Genomic DNA, 21966 nt, shown 5'->3' on the forward strand with positions numbered 1-21966 from the left:
AAGCCTTGGTTTATGTGTAACTTTTTTTGTGCCTGAAATAGGACTGAACAGTAGATGCCTGCCTGCACCACTACCCTTTGTATAGTCCCGAGGAAGGTCTAGGCTTAAGTCTGTGCTCTTATTAGTGAAAGAGCAATGTGTTACCTGAAAATGTTGGAGAAATGACAAATGGTATGTCTCTTCCATAACAAAACCATTAGTGATAAAATTGACAAGAGAGGTATCCATTATATGGGTATGTCTACACTACAGGATTATTCCGATTTTACATAAACCGGTTTTGTAAAACAGATTGTAGAAAGTCACGTGCATGCGGCCACACTGAGCACATTAATTTGGTGGTGCGCGTCCATGTACCGAGGCTAGCGTCGATTTCCGGAGCGTTGCGCTGTGGGTAGCTATCCCGTAGCTATCCCATAGTTACCGCAGTCTCCCCCGCCCATTGGAATTCTGGGTTGAGATCCCAATGCATTATGGTGCAAAAACAGTATTGCGGGTGATTCTGGGTAAATATCATCACTCATTCCTTCCTCCATGAAAGCAGCGGCAGACAATCATTTCACGCCCTTTTTCCTTGGATTGCCCTGGCAGACGCCATAGCATGGCAACCATGGAGCCCATTTTGCCTTTTGTCACTGTCACCGTATGTGTACTGGATGCTGCTGACAGAGGCGGTACTGCAGTGCTACACAGCATCATTCATTTACCATTGCAAGGCTGCTGCGCCATTGTAAATTGGAGATGAGATGACGGTTATCAGTCATTCTGTACCGTCTGCTGCTGTCATGGGTGCTCCTGGCTGAGGTCGGCCGGGGGCGCAAAGACAAAAATGGGAATGACTCCCTGAGTCAATTCCTCCTTTATGGTTTATCTAAAAATAGAGTCAGTCCTGCCTAGAATATGGGGCAAGTGTACTAGAGAACCAGTGTATCAGAGGACCAGAGAGCACAGCTGCTCCGTGTCAGATCCTGCAGAAATGTTGAGCTGCGTGCCATTCACGGGGGGTGCCCCTGCAACAACCCCACCCGTTGATTCCCTTCTCCCCCAACCTTTCTGGGCTACCGTGGCAGTGTCCCCCATTTGTGCGATGAAGTAATAAAGAATGCAGGAATAAGAAACACTGACTTTTTAGTGAGATAAAATGAGGGGGAGGCAGCCTCCAGCTGCTATGATAGTCCAGGCAGGACATTAAAAGGTGCCGGGGGGAGAGGAGCCCAGCATCCCGCTGCTATGATAGTCCAGGCAGTACAGAATCTTTTCTTTACACAGGAAAGAGAGGGGGCTGATGGAATTCAGCCCCCAGTTGCTATGATGAGGACGGTTACCAGCCGTTCTGTACAATCTGCAGGGAATGACCGGGAGTCATTGTTGTTTTTACCCAGGCACCCCCGGCTGACCTCACCTGAGGCCAGCCAGGAGCACTCACGGGCTGATGATGAAGATGGATAACAGTCATATTGTATCATCTGCCACCAGGGAGGGGAGAGGAGAGGATGCTGCTATTAATTGCCGCAGCACCATGTCTACCAGCAGCATACAGTAGACATAGGGTGACATATAAAAAAGTCAAGAAACAATTTTTTTCCCTTGTTTTTTCACGGAGGGAAGGGGTGTAAATTGACGCCATATACCCTGAAACATCCCAGACAATGTGTTTGACCCTACAGGCATTGGGAGCTCAGCCAAGAATGCAAATGCTTTTCAGAGACTGCGGGGACTGTGGGATAGCTGGAGTCCTCAATACCCCTTCCCTCCCTCCATGAGCATCCATTTGATTCTTTGGCTTTCCGTTATGCTTGTCACACAGCACTGTGCTGTGGCCTCTGTCTATCATAGCCTGGAGATTTTTTTTCAAATACTTTCTCATTTCGTCTTCTGTAACAGAGCTGTGATATAACAGATTTGTCTCCCCATACTGCGATCAGGTCCAGTATCTCCCGTACGGTTCATGCTGGAACTCTTTTTGGATTTGGGACTGCATCGCCACCCGTGCTGATCAGAGCTCCACGCTGGGCAAACAGGAAATGAAATTCAAAAGTTTACAGGGCTTTTCCTGTCTACCTGGCCAGTGCATCCGAGTTCGGATTGCTGTCCAGAGCAGTCACAATGGTGCACTGTGGGATACCGCCCGGAGGCCAATACCGTCGATTTGTGGCCACACTAACACTAATCCAATATGGTAATACCGATTTCAGCGCTACTCCTCTCGTCGGGGAGGAGTACAGAAACCGGTTTAAAGAGCCCTTTATATCGATATAAAGGGCCTTGTTGTGTGGACGGGTGCAGCGTTAAATCGGTTTAACGCTGCTAAAATCGGTTTAAACGCGTAGTGTAGACCAGGCCTAAGAGTTAGATGAGAAGGGCAAACACAGTGCTTCCATTCTGACTGGTTCAAGAATCGTCCTAACTCTGGCTCAACATAATCATTCCATCTCCAGACACTGTGAAACAAATGAATTAGTCCCATTTATTACAGGTGGCCCTCCGGAGAAATAAAGCTGTAGCTACCTTGTAACTGCTCCATATTGAACCACTGTCTTTGAGGTCTTCTAAAAACCAAGCTGCAGCTGGCAAAAAAGGAAAAGAGATTAGGCAACTCATCCTCCCTGAATCAAATTATTAAACATTTGTGTAGCATTCAGTTGTCAAAGCTCTGTACGAACATTAATCCTTTAAATCCCCCCATTTTCCTGGGCCAAGTGGAGTATGTTGGTGGTGCCCCCCCCTTTTTTTTTTTTTTTTTTAAACAGATGAGCAGACTGAAGCAAAGAGGTGGCAAACTGACCATGGCCACCCGTTGAGCCAGGGATGGGAATAGAGTTCAGGACTTTTAGCATCTAGTCTTTTGTTCAGTTTGCTATGCCTTGATGCCTCTGAATTTCTGAAGTGTGTTAATCTGAAGCTGGTGTTCATGTAAGAATTATTCCAATGGATGAACTAACATTTGTAACAAGAACAAGTGTCTGTAATTAGAGGGAGGGGAGCTTGCTTTATAAAGTGGTGCTCTTATTAACAAGTTTGACTGAACAAATGAGACTTTAAAATAACCTCTGAGGCTTTTTACTCATCCTGGACATATTCTGTTAGTAGCTGTTGACTTCTTTCTACAGTTTTGTGAACTTCATATTAAATTTCACTCTGTAACATGCTGCTCTTTTGTTTGGTTGCTGAGACCGTTCATCCAGCATGCATTATATGGACCCCTTAGCACTTTGTCTTATAAGGAAATAAACTTTATTTTCAATTGAATGTAAACCAGAGGCACTTTCTGACCTACTTTTCCTTTCAATGTCATTGTCAGGCATCAGAAGAGGCCTCCCTGCGTGCTTTGGAGAGTCTAATGACAGAGTTTTTCCACAATTGCACGACAAATGAACGGAAACGTGAGATAGGTAAGTTCAGACAATCCCTTTTACTTCCTTGAACAACATTTTTTGGATTAGATATTTGATCTCCAAGCAACAGCAGCAGAAAACTCCATAGTTCGGTTTTCTGCTGAAGGTGGAAATGGTGAGAAAGGAACATGTTTCCCAGGCTGTTGGAAACTTAGCTAGTTATGAGGGCGGGTACCTACTTCTCTGCCTACAAACTGCTGCGCTCTGTGAAGAGCCTGTGAAGGATGCTGTGTGACAAATGACGGAGCAAATGCATGAAGCTTTTTATGTACTAAGAGGGGAATGAGAAAGATGTAGGAGAGCAGATCCGAAAGAGGAGGCATACATTACCCACACTGACACACTTGGGGTAGCTCCTTCGGGTAGCAGGTGGAAATACACTTGTGTTCATACTGGTGGATCTGAGCAGATCCAGGCTTATGAAGACCAGTAGAAATAACTTGCATAATATGCAACCAGCAGCAGGATGGATGAATCAGGCCTGCAATACACTAAAAAATGAGAAGGTTACACAGTCTTCTGGTTCCTTTCTACGAGGACAGGCTATGTATTTATAACCTCTGAGACTTCAGTAATATAGCCTGTATTCCCTCCAGGTTCACTATACTTGAAAATATATTCTCAGCATGTATGCACGCTGTCTTCACCTGAAATTTCACCGTCTGGCTAAAAAGGGTGATATTGACTCTTTCTTCCCCGGTACACTCAGTCACTGGAGAAAAGGCGACCGTTCGCATACTTTTGGGTTTGTTCAACTTGTAGAACACAAACCCATGCAGCTTTTCCCCCAGGCCAGACTTTTACAAAAAGAGTAATTGGATGTGGTCATCCTAGAAACAGAATCTCTCTGAGCATTTGAGAGAAATTTGTAAAAGACAGGGGATTATAATGCTTCACATCAGAGGTATATATAGATCTAAGAACAATTAGCAAAACAAAGAAAACTTTACTGCATAATGTCAGTATTAGGGTAATACATGGACATTTTAGTTTTGTGGCAAGCTCGGCTGTGAATCTATCCCGTGCTAGCCTGCCATAGAATGACTCTTCGTGTAGGCCCTTCTAACATGCATTAACAAACTCATCTAGTCTTTGAAATGGGATTAGGTGAAAACTCATTAAACTGTTAATGCTTGTCAGTCATGTCCACATGGACAATCAGTCCGTGGCTGGCTAGTGCAAGATAAATTCACATCCCAGCTTGTCACAAACTGTTCCTGTAGACAAACCCTTAAATTCTACCTAGTCTGTTTCACAGTGGACCGATATCCCAACTTTTGCCATTTGTTTTTCTTATTTGTTAGAGGCAGAGCTGGTAGTGCTGGCTATCATTAAGGTTGCCTGACACTTCCCATTATAAGGTGCAGTTTTCGGTTGCTCAGAACTTTGCCAAACTTTTCCTAATCGGGTTGAAATTTTGCAAGCTAGGTGTCTGCCTCAGATTTTCTTTTTTGAAAATTTAAGCAAAAAACAGTTCAATATTTGAAAACAATTAGGGAAAATAGATTTTCTTAGGCATGTTTTTTAAGAAAGTTCAACAGAGATTTTAGTTTGGCAGCTAAATTCAGAAGATTCCTTCTGCATTGATTGTTCAACCCTGGGGCTGAGGAGGACTTTTCCTGCAATTGATGCTCCTGGGTAGGGTGAGCTGCGATAGCACTGGGCACTGGAGTTGAGAGCAGGGAAACACTCTCCTGTGGTCTTAGTGCTCCTCTACTCCTCTCTGCCCCTTTTTCTGACTCCCAGGCAGCATGGCAAAGTAGAAAGCTGTCTGACTACAATGCAGAGGGAACAAGAGGCAAGGAGTCTGAGGTGGAGGAAAGACTGGGAAGAGGGCTTGGGAATCTACTGGAACTGGCTGGGCAAGGAATGGAGACTGGAACAAGGAGTTGATGGTAGTGGTACTGGGGACAGGAAGACTTGGACAGGAAGCCAGAAGTGATGGAAAGTAACAGGCTGGAGAACACAGGTAGAAAAATCTGTGCCCCCTAGAGCACATTCTTCTACAGAACCCACAACTGAAACCAAGGTTCCTGAATCCAAGTGTTGCTGACAGCAAAGGAATTATCTGTAAAGACCCCTGGCAAAACAGATAATCTTGCTCTAGTGTCTTTTCTACATAGAATGTGACAATCTACTGCTGCTACCTCATCCTACTGCTATCAGTGTCTGTTACCTTAGGGGGCAGAGACCTGCTCTGTGGATCTAAAGGTTCCATTAGTATCAAGCTAATCTAACCCAAGTCTGTTGTTACATTATGCTTTTGGGAATGTTAAAATCATACACAGCAAATTCTGATACCATGCACCTAGTCATTTTGGTTGCATTGAAGGTTATAGGTAGGTTTTGTGGCTGCTTTTGAATTAGCTCAGGTTGTCTGAGCATTATTAAACTGAAATCAGATTGAAAAATATCTGAAGTTCCATTCAGATTTATGGTGCTGTGGAAACAAATATTGTCTTGGGTACAAAGACAGTTTATGAATATTAATGCACGTGTTTTGTTGATACTTGATTTTCCCAGAGGAGCTTCTGAATAACTTTGCCCAGCAGATAGGCGCCTGGAGATTCTGCCTCTATTTCCTGTCAAGCACAAGAAACGACTACGTAATGATGTACAGTTTGACAGTGTTTGAGGTGAGACATAAGAAAAAAGGGTGAACTTACCCAGAACACCATTATTGCCTGATTAGTGGATTCCTCTGTATTAACTCTTCTTTGATGTGATTGTGTTTGGAATAGTTTGTATTAACTATAAGGTTTTTAAGATTAAAGTGAGAACCACCTAAAAGCACATGGACATGGCTTGCTTTTATAGTTCTCTTGTAGGGAATTTTTTAAAGTGCAGTTTGAGAGGGAATAAAATGGAATATGAATCCTTGCATACAGATTGAGGAAATTGCTTATTGCTGACTTCAGATAGGAAATGTCTAGAATTTAGGATGCTGTCTTAGATTTTGATATAATTCACAGAATTATGGATGAATCCGTTACAGAATAGATCCTTCATATCCTTTACAGATCAGAAATGGTAACTCAGTTATGTATAGCTAGATGCCACAAACTAGCAAAAAGGATATGACAAAATTCCTTATTCTGTAGAATCTAAAAGATCTGGTTGACAGCTCATTCTGCTTTGCCTATGAATTAGTCAAAGATGTAATATCACTCTGCTGGAAGACCACATGCCACTTGTTACCTAGCTGTGAAAGAGAACTAAGTAAAAGTTTAAAAACCCAAACACTGGTGTGTGTAAAAATGTGATGTTAACTGTTCACAGGCTACAATCAACTGATGTATCAGTAAGCATGTGAAGTGTCTTGTTCTACCACATTATTCTGCATCATTACTTTTAGATCCTCTCTAAAATAATGATGCAAAGGATCTATTTATTGCATTGCAATGCCATAGTCAATGACATGCTTCACATTAATTAACTTAAAAGCACTTTTGTCTTGCTTGTCTGTGTCACATTTCTAGCTGTGTTGATCATTCATGCTCTGAGCCTGATCCCAGGAAATGCAACAGGGGGTGGTTGACACAGCTCAGAGTAACAAAAACTGCTCATCAATAGGCAAAGAAATAGTACCCCACTGGCTTCTACTGACATTATTGTAGACAAACCACTTAGGGCAATCATACCATAAGACTTTACTATGATTAAAAAGAAACTCCCTTACAACTCTTGCTGCTGGTGTATGTACTTTACTAAGTTTTTGGCAGGAAAAAAAAGGTGCTAAGAAAATGAAGCACACTAGGGGTGCATTCAAAGTTCCCCTCAAAACAGCTACCCAGATAAATAAGCAAGCTATTCTGGTGATGTCAGATGTGTAGCAATTCCAGATGTTTCCAAAAGGTGTAGGGACACAGATAAGATATACTAAAGACATCAAACAAAAACATTGAGTAGGGGAGCTGAAAGCTGCACACTAACTTGCAACTGTTACTTATGGGACAAACCTTTTGCTCCATGGCAATTGTGAGCCTTGCAGTGGAGGAGGAAATCTGGAGCTAAGAGGACATGTACAAAAATTATAGGCCATCCGGGTAAAGCAGACTGGGCCATGCCCAGAAACTGGGCTTAGTGCTGACTTGCTGACAAACCGCCGTCAGTGGGTGATCTATCTTAGGTACTTATACATCTTTCATTACCATAGTATAGTGACAAAGAGTCCTGTGGCACCTTATAGACTAACAGACGTATTGGAGCATAAACTTTTGTGAGTAAATACCCACTTCATCATAGTATAGTGAGCACTTCACAGTATTTAATGTATTTATCCTCACAAGTCCACGGTGAAGTAGGGAGTGCTATTATGCCTGTGGTAAAACTCGGCATTGAACCAGAGTCTCCCATGTCCCAGTCCAGCACCCTAACCAAACTAAGACAGAAATAATAGGGGACTACACTGTTGTTTAAAGAGGAATTTTATGGAGCTACATATTCCTGCAATTTGAATGATTTTCATGGGTTTGGCAACCTAGCTTAATTCCTGCCCCTTTCTGCCTCACTGAAAAATATAGCTCTGAAAAATAATTGTCTAGAGCCTAGTAGAACAAAGAAATCACTGTCCAGTGCATAAACACTAAGGAAATAAACTCCAGCTTAGAGATTCAAATCTCTTTTTATTTAGAACCTGGAATTTCTAAAATTAATTCCAGCTATCTTAGTACTGTTTGATCGGTTATATGGGAACAGTGAATTTATCAGCAAAAGCAGGACAGTAAACCTAAAACTTATTCCAGGAGGTTTATGAGGGCTGATATTTTCTGGAAGAAGTGGAAAAATAACAGCAGAGTTTTAATGAAACTCCTTCAACCTCTCCCACTGTGCCCACTTTTCTTTCATCTCAAATGGAAGCTGCTAGTTGATCTTCTGGGAAAGGGGAACTTGCTACCAAAGACATTAGGCAACTAGAGGAAGCTACCACTTTAAAATCTCATTTACGTGGGAGAAATTTCATGTACGCACAGTACCCTTCCGGAATTACTCTTAATAAGGACTTTTTGTGAGTGTCCTCTGTGTTGTGGGTTTTGTCAGTGCCCTATATTCTTCCTATAAGCAGTTCCTTTGTCACTGTTAACCTGTAGCTCTGGACATTGGCTCCAAACCATAAAATTTTGACCCCTTTTGGGAGACTTCATGGTGGCTTCAAGTCTAAATTGCACCAAAGCCTGAATACTATGAATTGGCTTTGTCATACCACGAGTAAAGCTATTTGTCTTTAATTTCTGCCTGCCATGTGCTTGAAACTGGGTAGAGCATTGCCTCAGAAGCAGGCTTCCTGAATCTATTATCCTCAAACATCTACTTAACGGGCTAAGCTACTAGTAGCCACTAATGTTCTAGAGCTTCTAAATGGGGCTTCAGCACCGCAGGAAAAATACTTCATAACTCTGCCTTCTTATGGATTTTTGCCACTGAGTGAGTTAAAATTCCATTACTAAACGTAGCCCTCTTCCATTAAAGGCCTATTAACTTGGACTTTCTGGATTTAAAAACTTCAGGAGGACCACATTTCATCCAAAGCAGAACTTGCTTCTCATTCTGCCTTGCAAGAGTTATGATGATTCTCTATTTACTGCAACGTTTCCCTTCTTAAAAGAGGAAACCTAGCTGTCCTAGGGTTAAGAGGGCACCGAGACTTTATATGCAAAAATCAGGCCTGCTCCAGTCTGAATTGTTTATACTGAAACTCGCCAACCAGTGACTGTTTTACAGATCCATAAAAACACTGATTCATTCAAGCCATGCTAGTAGAAAAAATGATACTAGGATAATGGAAATTGCCCATATTTCTCAAGACAGAAAATTGTTAGTGTATTGTGATGTGAAGCAGCATATGAAAAGGGAAGAACTCATAAATTTGACATTTGGTCTTTGAGCCTCTCTTAAAATAAACAACTTGTCTACCTTTAGAGTTCCCTGTATTCTATTTAACACATAATACTGCTTACATTCAAAGCACTTTACAAACATTAAGCAATACATCCTCCAGTTCTGTGAGGGACCTATCCCCACTAACTCCGACCTTAGTTTCTTTATCTGTAGATGTGCCCGGGGCCACACACAATCACTGTCAAGGCCCAGATTAAGTTCTTGTGCTCTAGATTCTAATTAATTTGACCACTCTATCACATCTGTCCCAACACTTACCTAATAGTTATCTGGTTTGGGCAGTAATTTACAGTAGCAATACTTGCAACTGCTTCACTTTACTGATTAAGGGTAGTTTTTCATCCATGCACTAGTTGAGGATAACAAACTTGTTGTAAAACTCTGCAAATGAAATGTATTGAAATGCTAAATTTTTCCCAAAGCTACTTGCCTAATAACACATCTTCTCCTCCATCTGGTTCTCCAGACATAGTGTCTAGCCACTGATTGTAATGTTGCGCTAAAATCAATTCTTTGTGCCTTTTAAGATCTGCTAAATCAGCGTGTGCCTCTCTTTCAGAACTTGATCAATAAGATGTGGCTTGGGGTCCCATCTCAAGATAAAATGGAGATCCGCAGCTGCCTGCCCAAACTCCTCCTAGCTCACCATAAAACGCTGCCTTATTTTATCAGGAACAAGCTCTGCAAAGTCATTGTGGACATTGGCCGACAAGACTGGCCTATGTTCTACCATGACTTCTTCACAAACATCTTACAGGTAAGGATGTCTTTGGGAAACTGTGATGAAGTCAGGAAATCTTCGGTGCCACTTCATGGAACAATTTGTCTAAATTAGAGGCTACCTTTAATGGGAAGACGGAGTGGTTGAGTAAAACTTTTAAGTATCTTATGAATTTATTCATTGATCATTTTTATTTTGGAGAAAGCTGAAGAGGAAGTAAAATTGCTTTTCAATCCCACCTCCCTTACTTTGACAAATAGTCAGCCATTAGCCTCATGCATAAATTCCTAGATTCCAAGACTAGAAGGGATCATTGTGACCATCTAGTCTGACATCCTGTATGACCCAGACCATAGAACTTCCCCAAAGTAATTATTTTTATAAAAACATCCAATCCTGATTTTAAAAATTGTCAGTGATGGAGAATCCACCGCGACCTCTGCTAAATTGTTCCAATGGTTAATTATGCTCACTGTTAAAAATGTATGCCTTATTTCTAGTCTGAATTTGTCTAGCTTCAACTTCCACCCATTGGATCATGTTAGACCTTTCTCTTCTAGATTAAAAAACCTTTTATTAAATATTTGTTTCCCATGTAGGTACTTATAGACTGTGATTGTTACCCCTTAACCTTCTATTTGTTTAGACTCAAGGAGCTCATTGAGCTTATCTGTCACTAGAAAGCATGTTTTCTAATCCTTCGATCGTTCCCATGACTCTTCTCTTAATCCTCTCCAATTTATCAGCATCCTTCTTGATTTGTGAACAGCAGAACTGGACATAATTCCAGCAGCAGTCTCACACATGCTAAATATGAATAACCTCTCTACACCTACTTGAGAATCCTCTGTTTATGCATCTCAGGATCACATTAGCTTTCTCAGCCACTGCATCACACTGGGATTTCATGTTCCATATACATCATATTCCAGTTTTTTGTAGTTTTAATTCAGTGCATCTCTTGTGACTTTTGGCAACAACTCCTGTTGCCATATTGATTGGAAAATAGGGAGAGGGATTTGGTAGCCTAGAGTGGCTGATTCTGAGTTACACTAAGGTCCCTTTACATCCACTTTTAGGCCCCTTTCCATTGCCAGAATGATGTCAAGGAGCCTTAGTGTAAATGTGAAATTCAGGCCTATATAAGAACATAAGAATGGCCATACTGGGTCAGACCAATGATTCATCTAGCCCAAGCAGCAAAGAATCCTGTGGCACCTTATAGACTAACAGAGGTTGAGGAGTTAGAGCAGATGCGGTTTCTCAGACAGAGGCCAACACCTACAAAATCTCCACCAAGCATTCTCAAAACTACAATACCCACACAAGGAAATAAGGAAACAGATCAACAGAGCCAGACGTGTACCCAGAAGCCTCCTACTGCAAGACAAACGCAAGAAAGAAACCAACAGGACTCCACTGGCCATCACATACAGTCCCCAGCAAAAACCCCTCCAACGCATCATCAGGGATCTACAACCCATCCTGGACAATGATCCCACACTTTCACAGGCCTTAGGTGGCAGGCCAGTCCTCGCCCACAGACAACCTGCCAACCTGAAACACATTCTCACCAGTAACTGCACACCGCACCATAGTAATTCTAGCTCAGGAACCAATCCATGCAACAAACCTCGATGCCAACTCTGCCCAGATATCTACACCAGTGACACCATCACAGGACCTAACCAGATCAGCCACACCATCACCGGTTCATTCACCTGCACATCCACCAATGTAATATACGCCATCATATGCCACCAATGCCCCTCTGCTATGTACATCCGCCAAACTGGACAGTCGCTACGGAAAAGGATAAACGGACACAAATCAGATATTAGGAATGGCAATATACAGAAACCTATAGGAGAACACTTCAACCTCCCTGGCCACACTATAGCAGACCTTAAGGTGGCCATCCTGCAGCAAAAAAACTTCAGGACCAGACTTCAAAGAGAAACTGCTGAGCTTCAGTTCATCTGCAAATTTGACACCATCAGCTCAGGATTAAACAAAGACTGTGAATGGCTTGCCAACTACAAAACCAGTTTCTCCTCCCTTGGTTTTCACACCTCAACTGCTAGAACAAGGCCTCATCCTCCCTGATTGAACTAACCTCATTATCTCTAGCTTACTTGCACGCGCACACACACACACACACACACACACCCACCCACCCCCCTGGAAATTTCCACTACATGCATCTGACGAAGTAGGTATTCACCTATGAAAGCTCATGCTCCAAAACCTCTGTTAGTCTATAAGGTGCCACAGGATTCTTTGCTGCTTTTACAGATCCAGACTAACACGGCTACTCCGCTGATACTTGTCATCTAGCCCAGTATCCTGTCTTCTGACCGTGGCCATTGTCATGTTTTTCAGAGGGAATGAATAGAACAGGTAATCATAAATTGATCCATCCCCTATCGCCCATTCCCAGCTTCTGGCAAACAGAGGCTAGGGATACTTCAGAGCATGGTTTTGCATCCCTGCCCATCCTGGCTAATAGCAGTGCCTGTACTCAATAAGCTTCAGTTAGTGAAGGAGCCTTAAGAATTGTCTTCTGTTTGTTTCACAACCTTTAAGTGCACCAAAGATGATTAAATCTAGATTAATGCTGTAGGTATTCTGAAAATGTTGAGCAACTATTGTAAATTAACTGTTAAACATAGTTTTTGAACATCTACTTTGGGTAAGGCTAATAGAACTGAGAGGATAGTGAGAATTTTTATCAATGCTCTCGAGATCTCTAAATATTTTCTTTTGACCATGTTTGAAACTTGCTTGCATTTTGCAGGGGTTTTCACAAACAGAACTTGTTCACAAAGCAAATTTTACGACCATAGCTCAGATTAGTTAAAAACTAAATCTAAGCTGATTTTGAGGAAGCAGTAGTTTTATAAAGGCTTGTTCATCCATTCAGTGAACAGGAACTATGTGAATTAAGTGATGATCACAGCTGAAATACAGAATAGTTGGAGCCAGCAATGCACAGACTGAAATTTGTGAGCAGTTTTGTGTATTTGCAAATACCAAACAAATACATAAGTTTGGATGCTTCACAAATATGAAAGGTCTGAATTCAGCTATTACAAATTGTTCACCTAGTAGCTAAAGAAAAGCTTAAATCATTCAATTTCTACAAGGATCTCCAACCTCTTTATCACTGAATTATAGCTGGCCCTCCAAAACTAATAGAGTAGGTTGCTAGTAGATACACTTATCACTGTAGAATCTAAGCACCTGTCATAATAGACAGAGTTGCTGGTTTGAATGTGGCTGGTGTGTTAAGATTTTGTCAGCCCATATGGAAAGGCTTGGATAATCGTGAGAATGTCAGTGTAGATTATACCAACACTACTTTACTTTAGTCACAATTCACCAATTTTCAAGCATCTTTGTAGTCAGTTTCACTGGCATGTATTGTCTAAATGTATTAAATAACTTTGGGAGTCATTTTTGTTTTTAAATTAACCCTTGTCATATTTAGGAAAAATACAAACCTAAGTATAAACATGTACTCTTTCAGTGATTATAATCGAGACTTGATAAAATACTGTGTCAATAAGTAACAATACTGTAATGGGATTAGTTATACTTGATCATGTATGAGATTTCTAAAGTGTTGTGTACACACAAACTTGCACTGGCTTAAGTAAACCAGTGCAAAGCCTCTGTGTGGACACGCTTAGGGTGTGTCTGCACTGCCCATGTTATAGTGCAGCCGCAGCAGTGCTGTGATGTAGGCAGTGTAGTCACGCTTTATCGCTGGGGAAGAGCTCCCGGCAATAAAAAATAACCACCCCGAATGAGGGGTGGTAGCTTTATCGCTGAGAGCACTGCTCCCAGTGATAAATCGCTGTCTATACTGGCACTTTTCAGCATTCAAACTTTTGTTGCTCAGGGTATTTTGTTACACCCCTGAATGACTAAAGTTTTAGCGCTGAAAGTGGCAGTATAGACACAGCCTTAGTCTACACTCTGAACTTATGTTTGTATAACTATGTCGCTCAAAGGTGTGGAAAATCCACACCCCAAGCGACATAGTTGTACTGGCATAAGTTCCTAGTGTAAACACTGTGATGTTGATGGAAAGGCTTCTCCTGTTGACATAGCTTCCACCTCTTGGGAAGGCGGAGTACCTGTGGCGACAGGAGAAGCAGCACTGTAAGCGTAGACAATCCCTTATTTTGATTGAAGAGTAGTTTATTTGGATTATTTTAAAACTTGTTAATTGATTTAAGATGAACCAAAATGAGCCTAATTTAAACTGAAGTGTCCACACAGTCCTTTCCACTGATGTGACTAAATTAATTTAAAATCACATTTTTAGTCAAACTGCTCTTCATGTAGACAAATCGCAATCCAGTTCTTTAAATCAATTAGCTCCTCACCCCTAAGAGTCAAGAGCTCACTGTCACGGAGTCCCCAGGCGATGCTCTGGAACTGCTCCCCACAAAGCCAGTCAGGATTTTGGGGAACCTCCTCTCCCTTGGAGCAGACTTTTTCAGGGCAAGAAGCTCACACGTCTTCACCTCCTGGGTCTCTCCTTGGAGCATTCAGCATCCTCTGCTCCTCCGTGCGCTTCCCACAGCAAGCCCACCCCAGCGGGGTCCTGGGGAAGCCACAGGGTCCTGCACCCCCACTTTGCAGGCAGACGTGACTTTCAGCCAGCCAGTAAAACAGAGGTTTATTAGATGATAGGAACACGATCTAAAGCAGACCTTTTAGGTACAGTGAACGGGACCCCTCGGCTGGGTCCATTCTAGGGGGCAGTGAGCCAGACCCCCATGTCTGCACTTTACTCCTGGTCCCCAGCCAGCTCCTCCTCCTCTGCTCAGTTCCTTTCCCTGGCCAGGAGATCACCTGACCTCTTTGTCTTCAACACCTTCAGTTGGCACCTTTGCAGAGAAGGGGTCCAGGCCATCAGTTGCTAGGAGACCGTGTCAGGCATTTATGTACATTGACCTTTTGCTCTGCAGCAATCACACACTCTTATTCCACTACCTAGATACTTAAGAACTACATAGGGGACACTGAGGCATCAACACAGTATTCAGAGAAAACATTAAGAACATTCCCAGTTCATCACACTCGCATTACCACAAATGTACTTTACATTACTTGTCATATTGAGAAATACCAACTATACTTCGAGAGAGTAGTGAATATCTGGAATGTGATATTCTAGGCTAGAAGTAAAGGCTCCTTTAAGTTTTGAAAACAGGTTGAGGTTCAACACATTCCCCAGTCACTCACCACCTCAATTCTTGAATTTATTTAAATTGAATATCTTGAGGTATCTCACCCAGGCTTTAGATACCTTGAAAACATATGTACAGTAGTGTAATGTACTCTCTCTGGACCCACTTCGTTCTCTTCTGCGCATGTTGGGGAAAGGAAACTTCCCGCTTTGAAGTAAATGTGACTTACAATAGTATTGAAGTGAGTATGCCAGGAAAGATTAGAAAATCCTTAATTACGGTTTGTTTTGATGTAATTTTGGCTGCAGTTACTTATGATCTAAATTTCCACTGATGTAGCTGCTTGGCTGGTGGCATAAGTTCCTACCATGAGAGAACTACTTCAGGAGCAACCTGTCATTTAAAGTGGTCTGTGATGCAGTCCTAATGACTAGCAACCTCCACAAAGGGAGAGGAAACAGACTCTCTGACTTGTAAAAATGTTGGAGCAGGGAACATGTGTGAGCATGAAAGCTCTATTGAAATCTCAAGAATTCCCATACTACTAGGATTGGTACATCAGGATGATAATCAACTGTTGCTTCAGGAAAACAAGAATCCATACTTATATTCCCCCGAAGTATACTGCAAAAAATGATTTAGTGATCCAGCATGGACCCAGACACTTGGGAGTGTCCATAAACTGTCAACATGAAGACTGATCTTGTGGGTTTCTGTAACAGTTAATGAACAAAATGCTAGTGACATTGTTCACATCTTGTTTGTTCTTCCAGTTGATTCAGTCTCCTGTGACCACTCCTCTTGGTCTGATCATGCTGAAGACTACATCGGAAGAGTTGGCGTGCCCCAGGGAGGATCTTAGCGTGGCACGGAAAGAAGAGTTACGCAAACTGCTCCTGGATCAGGTACAAACGGTACTTGGGCTTCTCACAGGTGAGTATAACTGCACTTGTAGGGTTGGAACAAATATCTGTCCCCTGCCTCTTTCTGCAACAGTGTGTGAATATGTTAAATGATGGCAGACTTGCAGCTGTGAAGCTGATCATTCAGTGAAATAAGAACCCCACTAGTTATGTAGTGACTGCGTCCTGCTGGCTGAGCTCTTAACTCTGCTGTGTAAATAGCTTCTTGAATAGCTTATGATGAAATGTTATGACTAAAACTAAATTACAGAGCACTGTAGCTGTAATAGCTGTGCTTGGTCATCTTTGTTTATAAAGATGAACTTGGACCAAGCAGATATGCTCGCATGCATGAGAACTTAGTGTTGTCTTTAACTCTTTTATAAATGAAGAGCACTGTAAGTTTTTTTATTAAGTGTTGTATAAGTTCTACTGTCCACAACCACCTGTGACAATACTTTATTTCTTGTGCTGTCACTGCAGTTAAAAAGGAATAAAGATCTAACTTATACATCTGGAAGTGTCTAGCTCGGATGCACTTAGGTTTCTCTGGTTAATTGCATAAACCTTGAGGTGGCTATCCTAAATTAAGGAAGTTTGGGATACAGATAGTCCTGTATAAAGTGTCTATGAACCTAGCTGGGCTCACAGCACTCTTCCACTTTCTTGGCAGGTATTTTAGAGAGCATCTGGGACAAACATAGTGTTACTGCTGCCACTCCACCACCATCCCCATCTTCAGGAGAAAGTGGTATGGATTACTAAAATTTAATACTTAATTTTTATATATTGGACATAGCTTTTGGTTGCCGACATAAACCAAAACCACTAAGGTACCCACAGTACATAGTGCAGATCCATCCCTGTTGTAACATTTCCTTCCTAAATAGTGATCCATAGTCAGACAAATGTTTTACTGGAAAGATATGCCTTGTGCTGTGCTCTGAAAGATACATCTGTGCTGGCCACCAGATTTGGGTGAATGAGGAAGCCTGCAAAAATGCGGGGGGGGGGGGGCAATCAACCATGACGGGCCAAATTTGACTGGTGCTGCACCCCAGTGTGCTAGGTAGGAATGCCACTCACTCAAATTCAGCCAAGCCGCCACTTTGTCATACCAATAGGGAAGAGGCTCTACCGTTACGCCACCCAACTCCAGTCAGCGCTGTTCCCACCTGCTGTGTCCTTGCCACATTCAGATTCTCAAGAGCTGGGGGCATGGTGCTGTCTTAAGAAGTATGGAGGCTTGGGGGCAAGTCCCTTTTGTGCCTTCCCCTATCTCCGGCACATATGGGACCAGCAGAGGAAGCAATCTCCAGGGCTGGGGCCTCTCCACTGAAAATGTGCTACTTCCATTCAAGACTGCACATGTGGCATCTAGGCTGTCAGCACCTTTCCTTTTGTGGAGGTGCTGGGGAGGAAAGTCTGTTGAAAAATAGCCAGTTCCTAAACTGTCTGGCATCAGTGTTGGCTTTCATCTATGAATTGCGGCTGTAAGTGCATGGGAAGCCAGGAAACACTACAGTCTTAGCTGATTCATAGATTCCAAGGCCAGAACGGACCACTGTGATCCAGTCTGACCTTAAACTTCTAATACAATATATATGTGGCTTTCAGCTCCGTATGAGTAACATATCCAAAAGATAAATGTATACTCTCTACCCACTTCCCCCCCTGACTGCAGACACAGCAGCTTGCACAGCAGTGTTAGGACAATATGCTGCCTTTAGAGCTTGGCTATGCATCTGCTTTACAGCTGATTCAAATACTTCTTCTTCAAGTGATTGCTCATATCCATTCCAGGTAGGTGTGCGCGTCGCGTGTGCACGTTTGCCGGAAACTTTTTACCCTAGCAACTCCAGTGGGCCAGCAGGTCGCCCCCTAGCGTGGCACCACTATGGCACTAGATATATACCCCTGCCGGCCCGCCCGCTCCTCAGTTCCTTCTTACCGCCGTGTCGGTTGCTGGAACTGTGGAGTGCGGCTTGCTGTCCTCCACGTAACTAGCTCTCATGTACTCTGTTCATAGTCGTAGTTGTAAATAGTTCATAGATAGTTTGATAGTATATTAGTTAGTTGTGTATTATATATAGTTGTTTAACTTGTTCGCGGGTGGGCCGTTGCCCTTCCCGGCGCCCGGCACTGGGCTCATGCCTGGCTCGCCGGGCTTCAAGCAGTGCTCGGCATGCAAGAAGCCGATGCCGACTAGCAATCCCCACGACGCATGCCTCAAGTGCCTGGGGGAATCGCACATAAGTGAGAAGTGTCGTATATGCAAGGCCTTTAAGCCTCGCACAAAGAAGGAGAGGGATCAAAGACTCCGTGCTCTCCTAATGGAAGCGGCACTGACTCCGGCACCGGCGGCGCAGCCGGCCACTTCTACTCCGGCACCGGACCGCGCCGGCACCGGCAAGACTCCCTGGCACCGGCCATCCCCGGCACCGGGAGCAGATCCACGACCCTCGGCGTCTGCAACACCATCGAGGCAGGCCCGAGTGGAACGCCCGGCACCTACCTTGGCCGTGGCACCGCCTGCAGGGCTGCTGTCGACTCCGGGTCCGGAAGGTCCGTCGAGTCCAGTCCCTCCTAGCTCCCCCTTGAGATCAGGGGTCGAGCTGTTAGTCCCATCTACGCCGGAGACCTTTGCCTCGGCACGGGACTTGTTAGCGCTCACGGAGCCATTGCAGTCTCAGATGGCACCCCCGGGACAGGTAACCTCCATAGGCAAACCAATGCTAAGAGCGCTGGCTCCAGAGTCCCGGCACCGATCGCCCCGGAGACATGAACGCTCGCGCTCGGGGCGCCGCTCGCAGTCCCGGCACCGTTCTCCCCGGCGGTACCGGTCGCACTCGCGGCGCCGATCAGCATCTGCACGGTCCCGGTCTGGCTCCTCTTACCGCCGGCACCGAGACTCTAGGAGCCGTTCACCTCGACGTTCAGCTCCTCGGTCGACCTCCCGGCACTGAGCCGGTGGTAGGTCCCGATCCCGGTCGACCTCCCGGCACCACATCGGTGGTAGGTCCCGGTCCCCACTGCCATCCCGGCACCGCGCTGATCGAAGGTCGCAGTCCCGCTCTCGGCACCGACCTCAAGGCAGATCCCGATCCGGATCCCGGCACCGGCTACCACGCCGTTCCCGGTCCCGATCCCGGCACCGATACGGGTCACAGCACCGATCCTCGGCACCAAGGAGAGCATCGGAGTCGGCATATAGAGACGCCTATCAAACCAGCTCAGCACCTCCGTGGCCTTCCAGGGAACCATCTGTGTCCTCTCAGGCAGACAGTGCCTATGCCTTGGGCCAGGACAGACACTCGGCCCTGTTTCAGGACCCTCCACCTCAGGAACGAGGGCCTCAACAGTGGGGGTTTTGGACCCCATGGGCGTATCGCCAAGCCCAGGGTCCACAACATATTACCCCCCGCCCTGTGGCGGAACGCAGGCCACCGGAGGCGACGGTGTCTAGACCCCCTCCCTCCCCGGAAGCAGAAGGCAGGTCCAGCCACCAGGACCCAGAGCTCCCTCCAGTGATGGAGGTGCAGTCCCAGATAGAACCCCCCGTGGACACTCTGTTGCCGGGGGTTTCCTCGTCGTCTTCACCAGATGAGGCAGTGGAGGGTACCTCGTCCTCCAGCCCTCCCCCGCTAGATCTTAGGGCACACCAGGACCTCCTCCGACGTGTGGCACAGAACCTGGACATTCAAGCAGAGGAGGTCTCTGAAATCGAGGACCCGGTGGTGAGCATCCTCTCTGCCGATGCGCCCACCAGAGTGGCCCTGCCCTTTATCAAAACTATTCAGGCCAACGCCGCTACTATCTGGCAGTCACCGGCCTCCATCCCTCTGACCGCTCGAGGAGTGGAAAGGAAGTACATGGCCCCCTCGAAGGGCTATGAATATCTGTACGTTCACCCGACACCCTGCTCACTTGTGGTCCAGTTGGTGAACGACAGGGAGCGCCATGGTCAAGAGGCCCCAGCGCCCAAGTCGAAGGAGGCGAGACGGATGGACCTCCTGGGCCGCAAGGTCTATTCAGAGGGGGCACTACAGCTCAGGGTCTCGAATCAGCAGGCCCTCCTTAGCCGCTACTCCTTTAACTCTTGGGTAGCGGCAGGGAAATTCGCAGAGCTGTTACCACAGGACGCCCGCCAGGAGTTTACCACCATCCTGGATGAGGGCAAAAAGGTAGCGAGGACCTCGCTACAAGCCTCCCTGGATGCTGCGGACTCGGCCGCTCGGACCCTTGCCTCGGGGCTTACGATGCGCCGAATTTCCTGGCTTCAGGTCTCTGGCCTTCCACCAGAGCTCCAGCATACGATCCAGGACCTCCCCTTCGAAGGCCAGGGCCTGTTTTCCGCTAAAACAGACCCCAGACTAAAGGACCTTAAAGACAATAGGGTCATAATACGGTCTTTGGGGATGCATACGCCTGCGACACAACGCAGGCCATTCCGGCAGCAGAACCAACAACAACAGCGTCGACCGTATCCTCAGTTCCGTCCGCGGCAGGACCTCACTAGGCGCCGCGGCAGGAACAACCGACGCAGACAGTCGGGTGGCCAAACGGGGCAAAACCAAGGCTCCGCCAAGGCCCCTCCTGGACCCAAGCCTTCATTTTGAAGGTGCGCCCGAGGGTGCAGTACCAGTTACCCTTCCGGATCCTTCCCCACAGTTTTCCAACTGTCTTTCATTTTTCCTCCCGGCGTGGACCCAAATGACATCGGACCGTTGGGTCTTGCGTACAGTGCAGGCCGGTTATCGCCTGCAGTTTTCTTCGCCCCCCCCCCCTCCCACCATCCTCATCCCTCTTCAGGGACCCCTCTCACGAGCAATTCCTCCTGTCAGGAGGTGCACTCACCCCTTGCAAAGGGAGCCATAGAGGAGGTTCCAAAGAGCGAGAAGGGCAAGGGGTTTTATTCCCGCTACTTTCTCATCCCCAAGTCCAAGGGGGACCTCAGGCCTATCCTCGACCTGCGGGGACTCAACAAGTATATGGTGAAGTTGAAGTTCCGTATGGTATCCCTTGGAACCATCATCCCATCCCTGGGTCCCGGAGACTGGTACGCCGCCCTCGACATGCAGGACGCTTACTTCCACATCGCCATATTCCCCCAGCACAGGCGTTTCCTCCGCTTTGTGGTTGACCGCCAACATTACCAATTTGCGGTCCTCCCGTTTGGCCTCTCTACGGCCCCGAGGGTATTCACAAAATGCATGGCAGTCGTCGTCACACACCTTCGGCGCTGCCGCATTCACGTGTTCCCCTACCTCGACGACTGGCTGATCCGGGGCACATCGGAGCTGCAGGTCCGCGACCACATCCGCAGGATCAGCAGCCTCTTTGCTGCCCTAGGCCTTGTGATCAACGTGGACAAGTCTACTCTGCTCCCCATGCAGAGGATAGAGTTCATCGGGGCCGTTCTGGACTCTACCCTAGCCAGGGCCTTGCTACCCTTGCCCAGATTCCAGTCGCTGTCGGCCATCATTCTGCGCTTGCAGGCAGCCCCGCTGACCTCTCTAAGAACATGTCTGGCCCTCCTGGGCCATATGGCGGCCTGTACGTTCGTGACAGCGTATGCCCGACTCCGCATGAGGCCTCTTCAATCTTGGCTCATCGTGCAGTACCGGCCGGCCAGACATTCATTGGACACAGTTGTCACCGTTCCCCAAAGGGTACTGGACTCCCTTCGGTGGTGGCTGGACCAGTCCGTAGTCTGTGTGGGGCTCCCATTTCATCCGCCTCAGCCCTCGGCATCCCTGACTACGGACACCTCAGATCTGGGCTGGGGGGTGCACTGCGGCGCCCAAAGAACTCAGGGCTTGTGGACCCCTCAGGAGCTGGACCTC

General features: G+C 45.7%; 1 protein-coding gene across 4 annotated transcripts in view; it reads left to right on the forward strand.

The window, feature by feature from the left end:
* XPO6 (exportin 6) overlaps positions 1–21966 on the forward strand; it is a 453699-nt gene that overhangs the window by 379034 nt on the left and 52699 nt on the right. For all 4 annotated transcript variants that reach the window (XM_050968134.1, XM_050968135.1, XM_050968133.1 and 1 more), the window contains 5 exons: positions 3302–3392; positions 5919–6031; positions 9853–10050; positions 15992–16151; positions 16794–16871. In XM_050968134.1, the coding sequence (XP_050824091.1) occupies positions 3302–3392; positions 5919–6031; positions 9853–10050; positions 15992–16151; positions 16794–16871 (640 nt within the window). The remainder of the gene's footprint in view (positions 1–3301; positions 3393–5918; positions 6032–9852; positions 10051–15991; positions 16152–16793; positions 16872–21966) is intronic.

This window comes from Gopherus flavomarginatus, chromosome 9, assembly GCF_025201925.1.
Source record: "Gopherus flavomarginatus isolate rGopFla2 chromosome 9, rGopFla2.mat.asm, whole genome shotgun sequence".
In the NCBI taxonomy this organism is placed as follows: domain Eukaryota; kingdom Metazoa; phylum Chordata; order Testudines; family Testudinidae; genus Gopherus; species Gopherus flavomarginatus.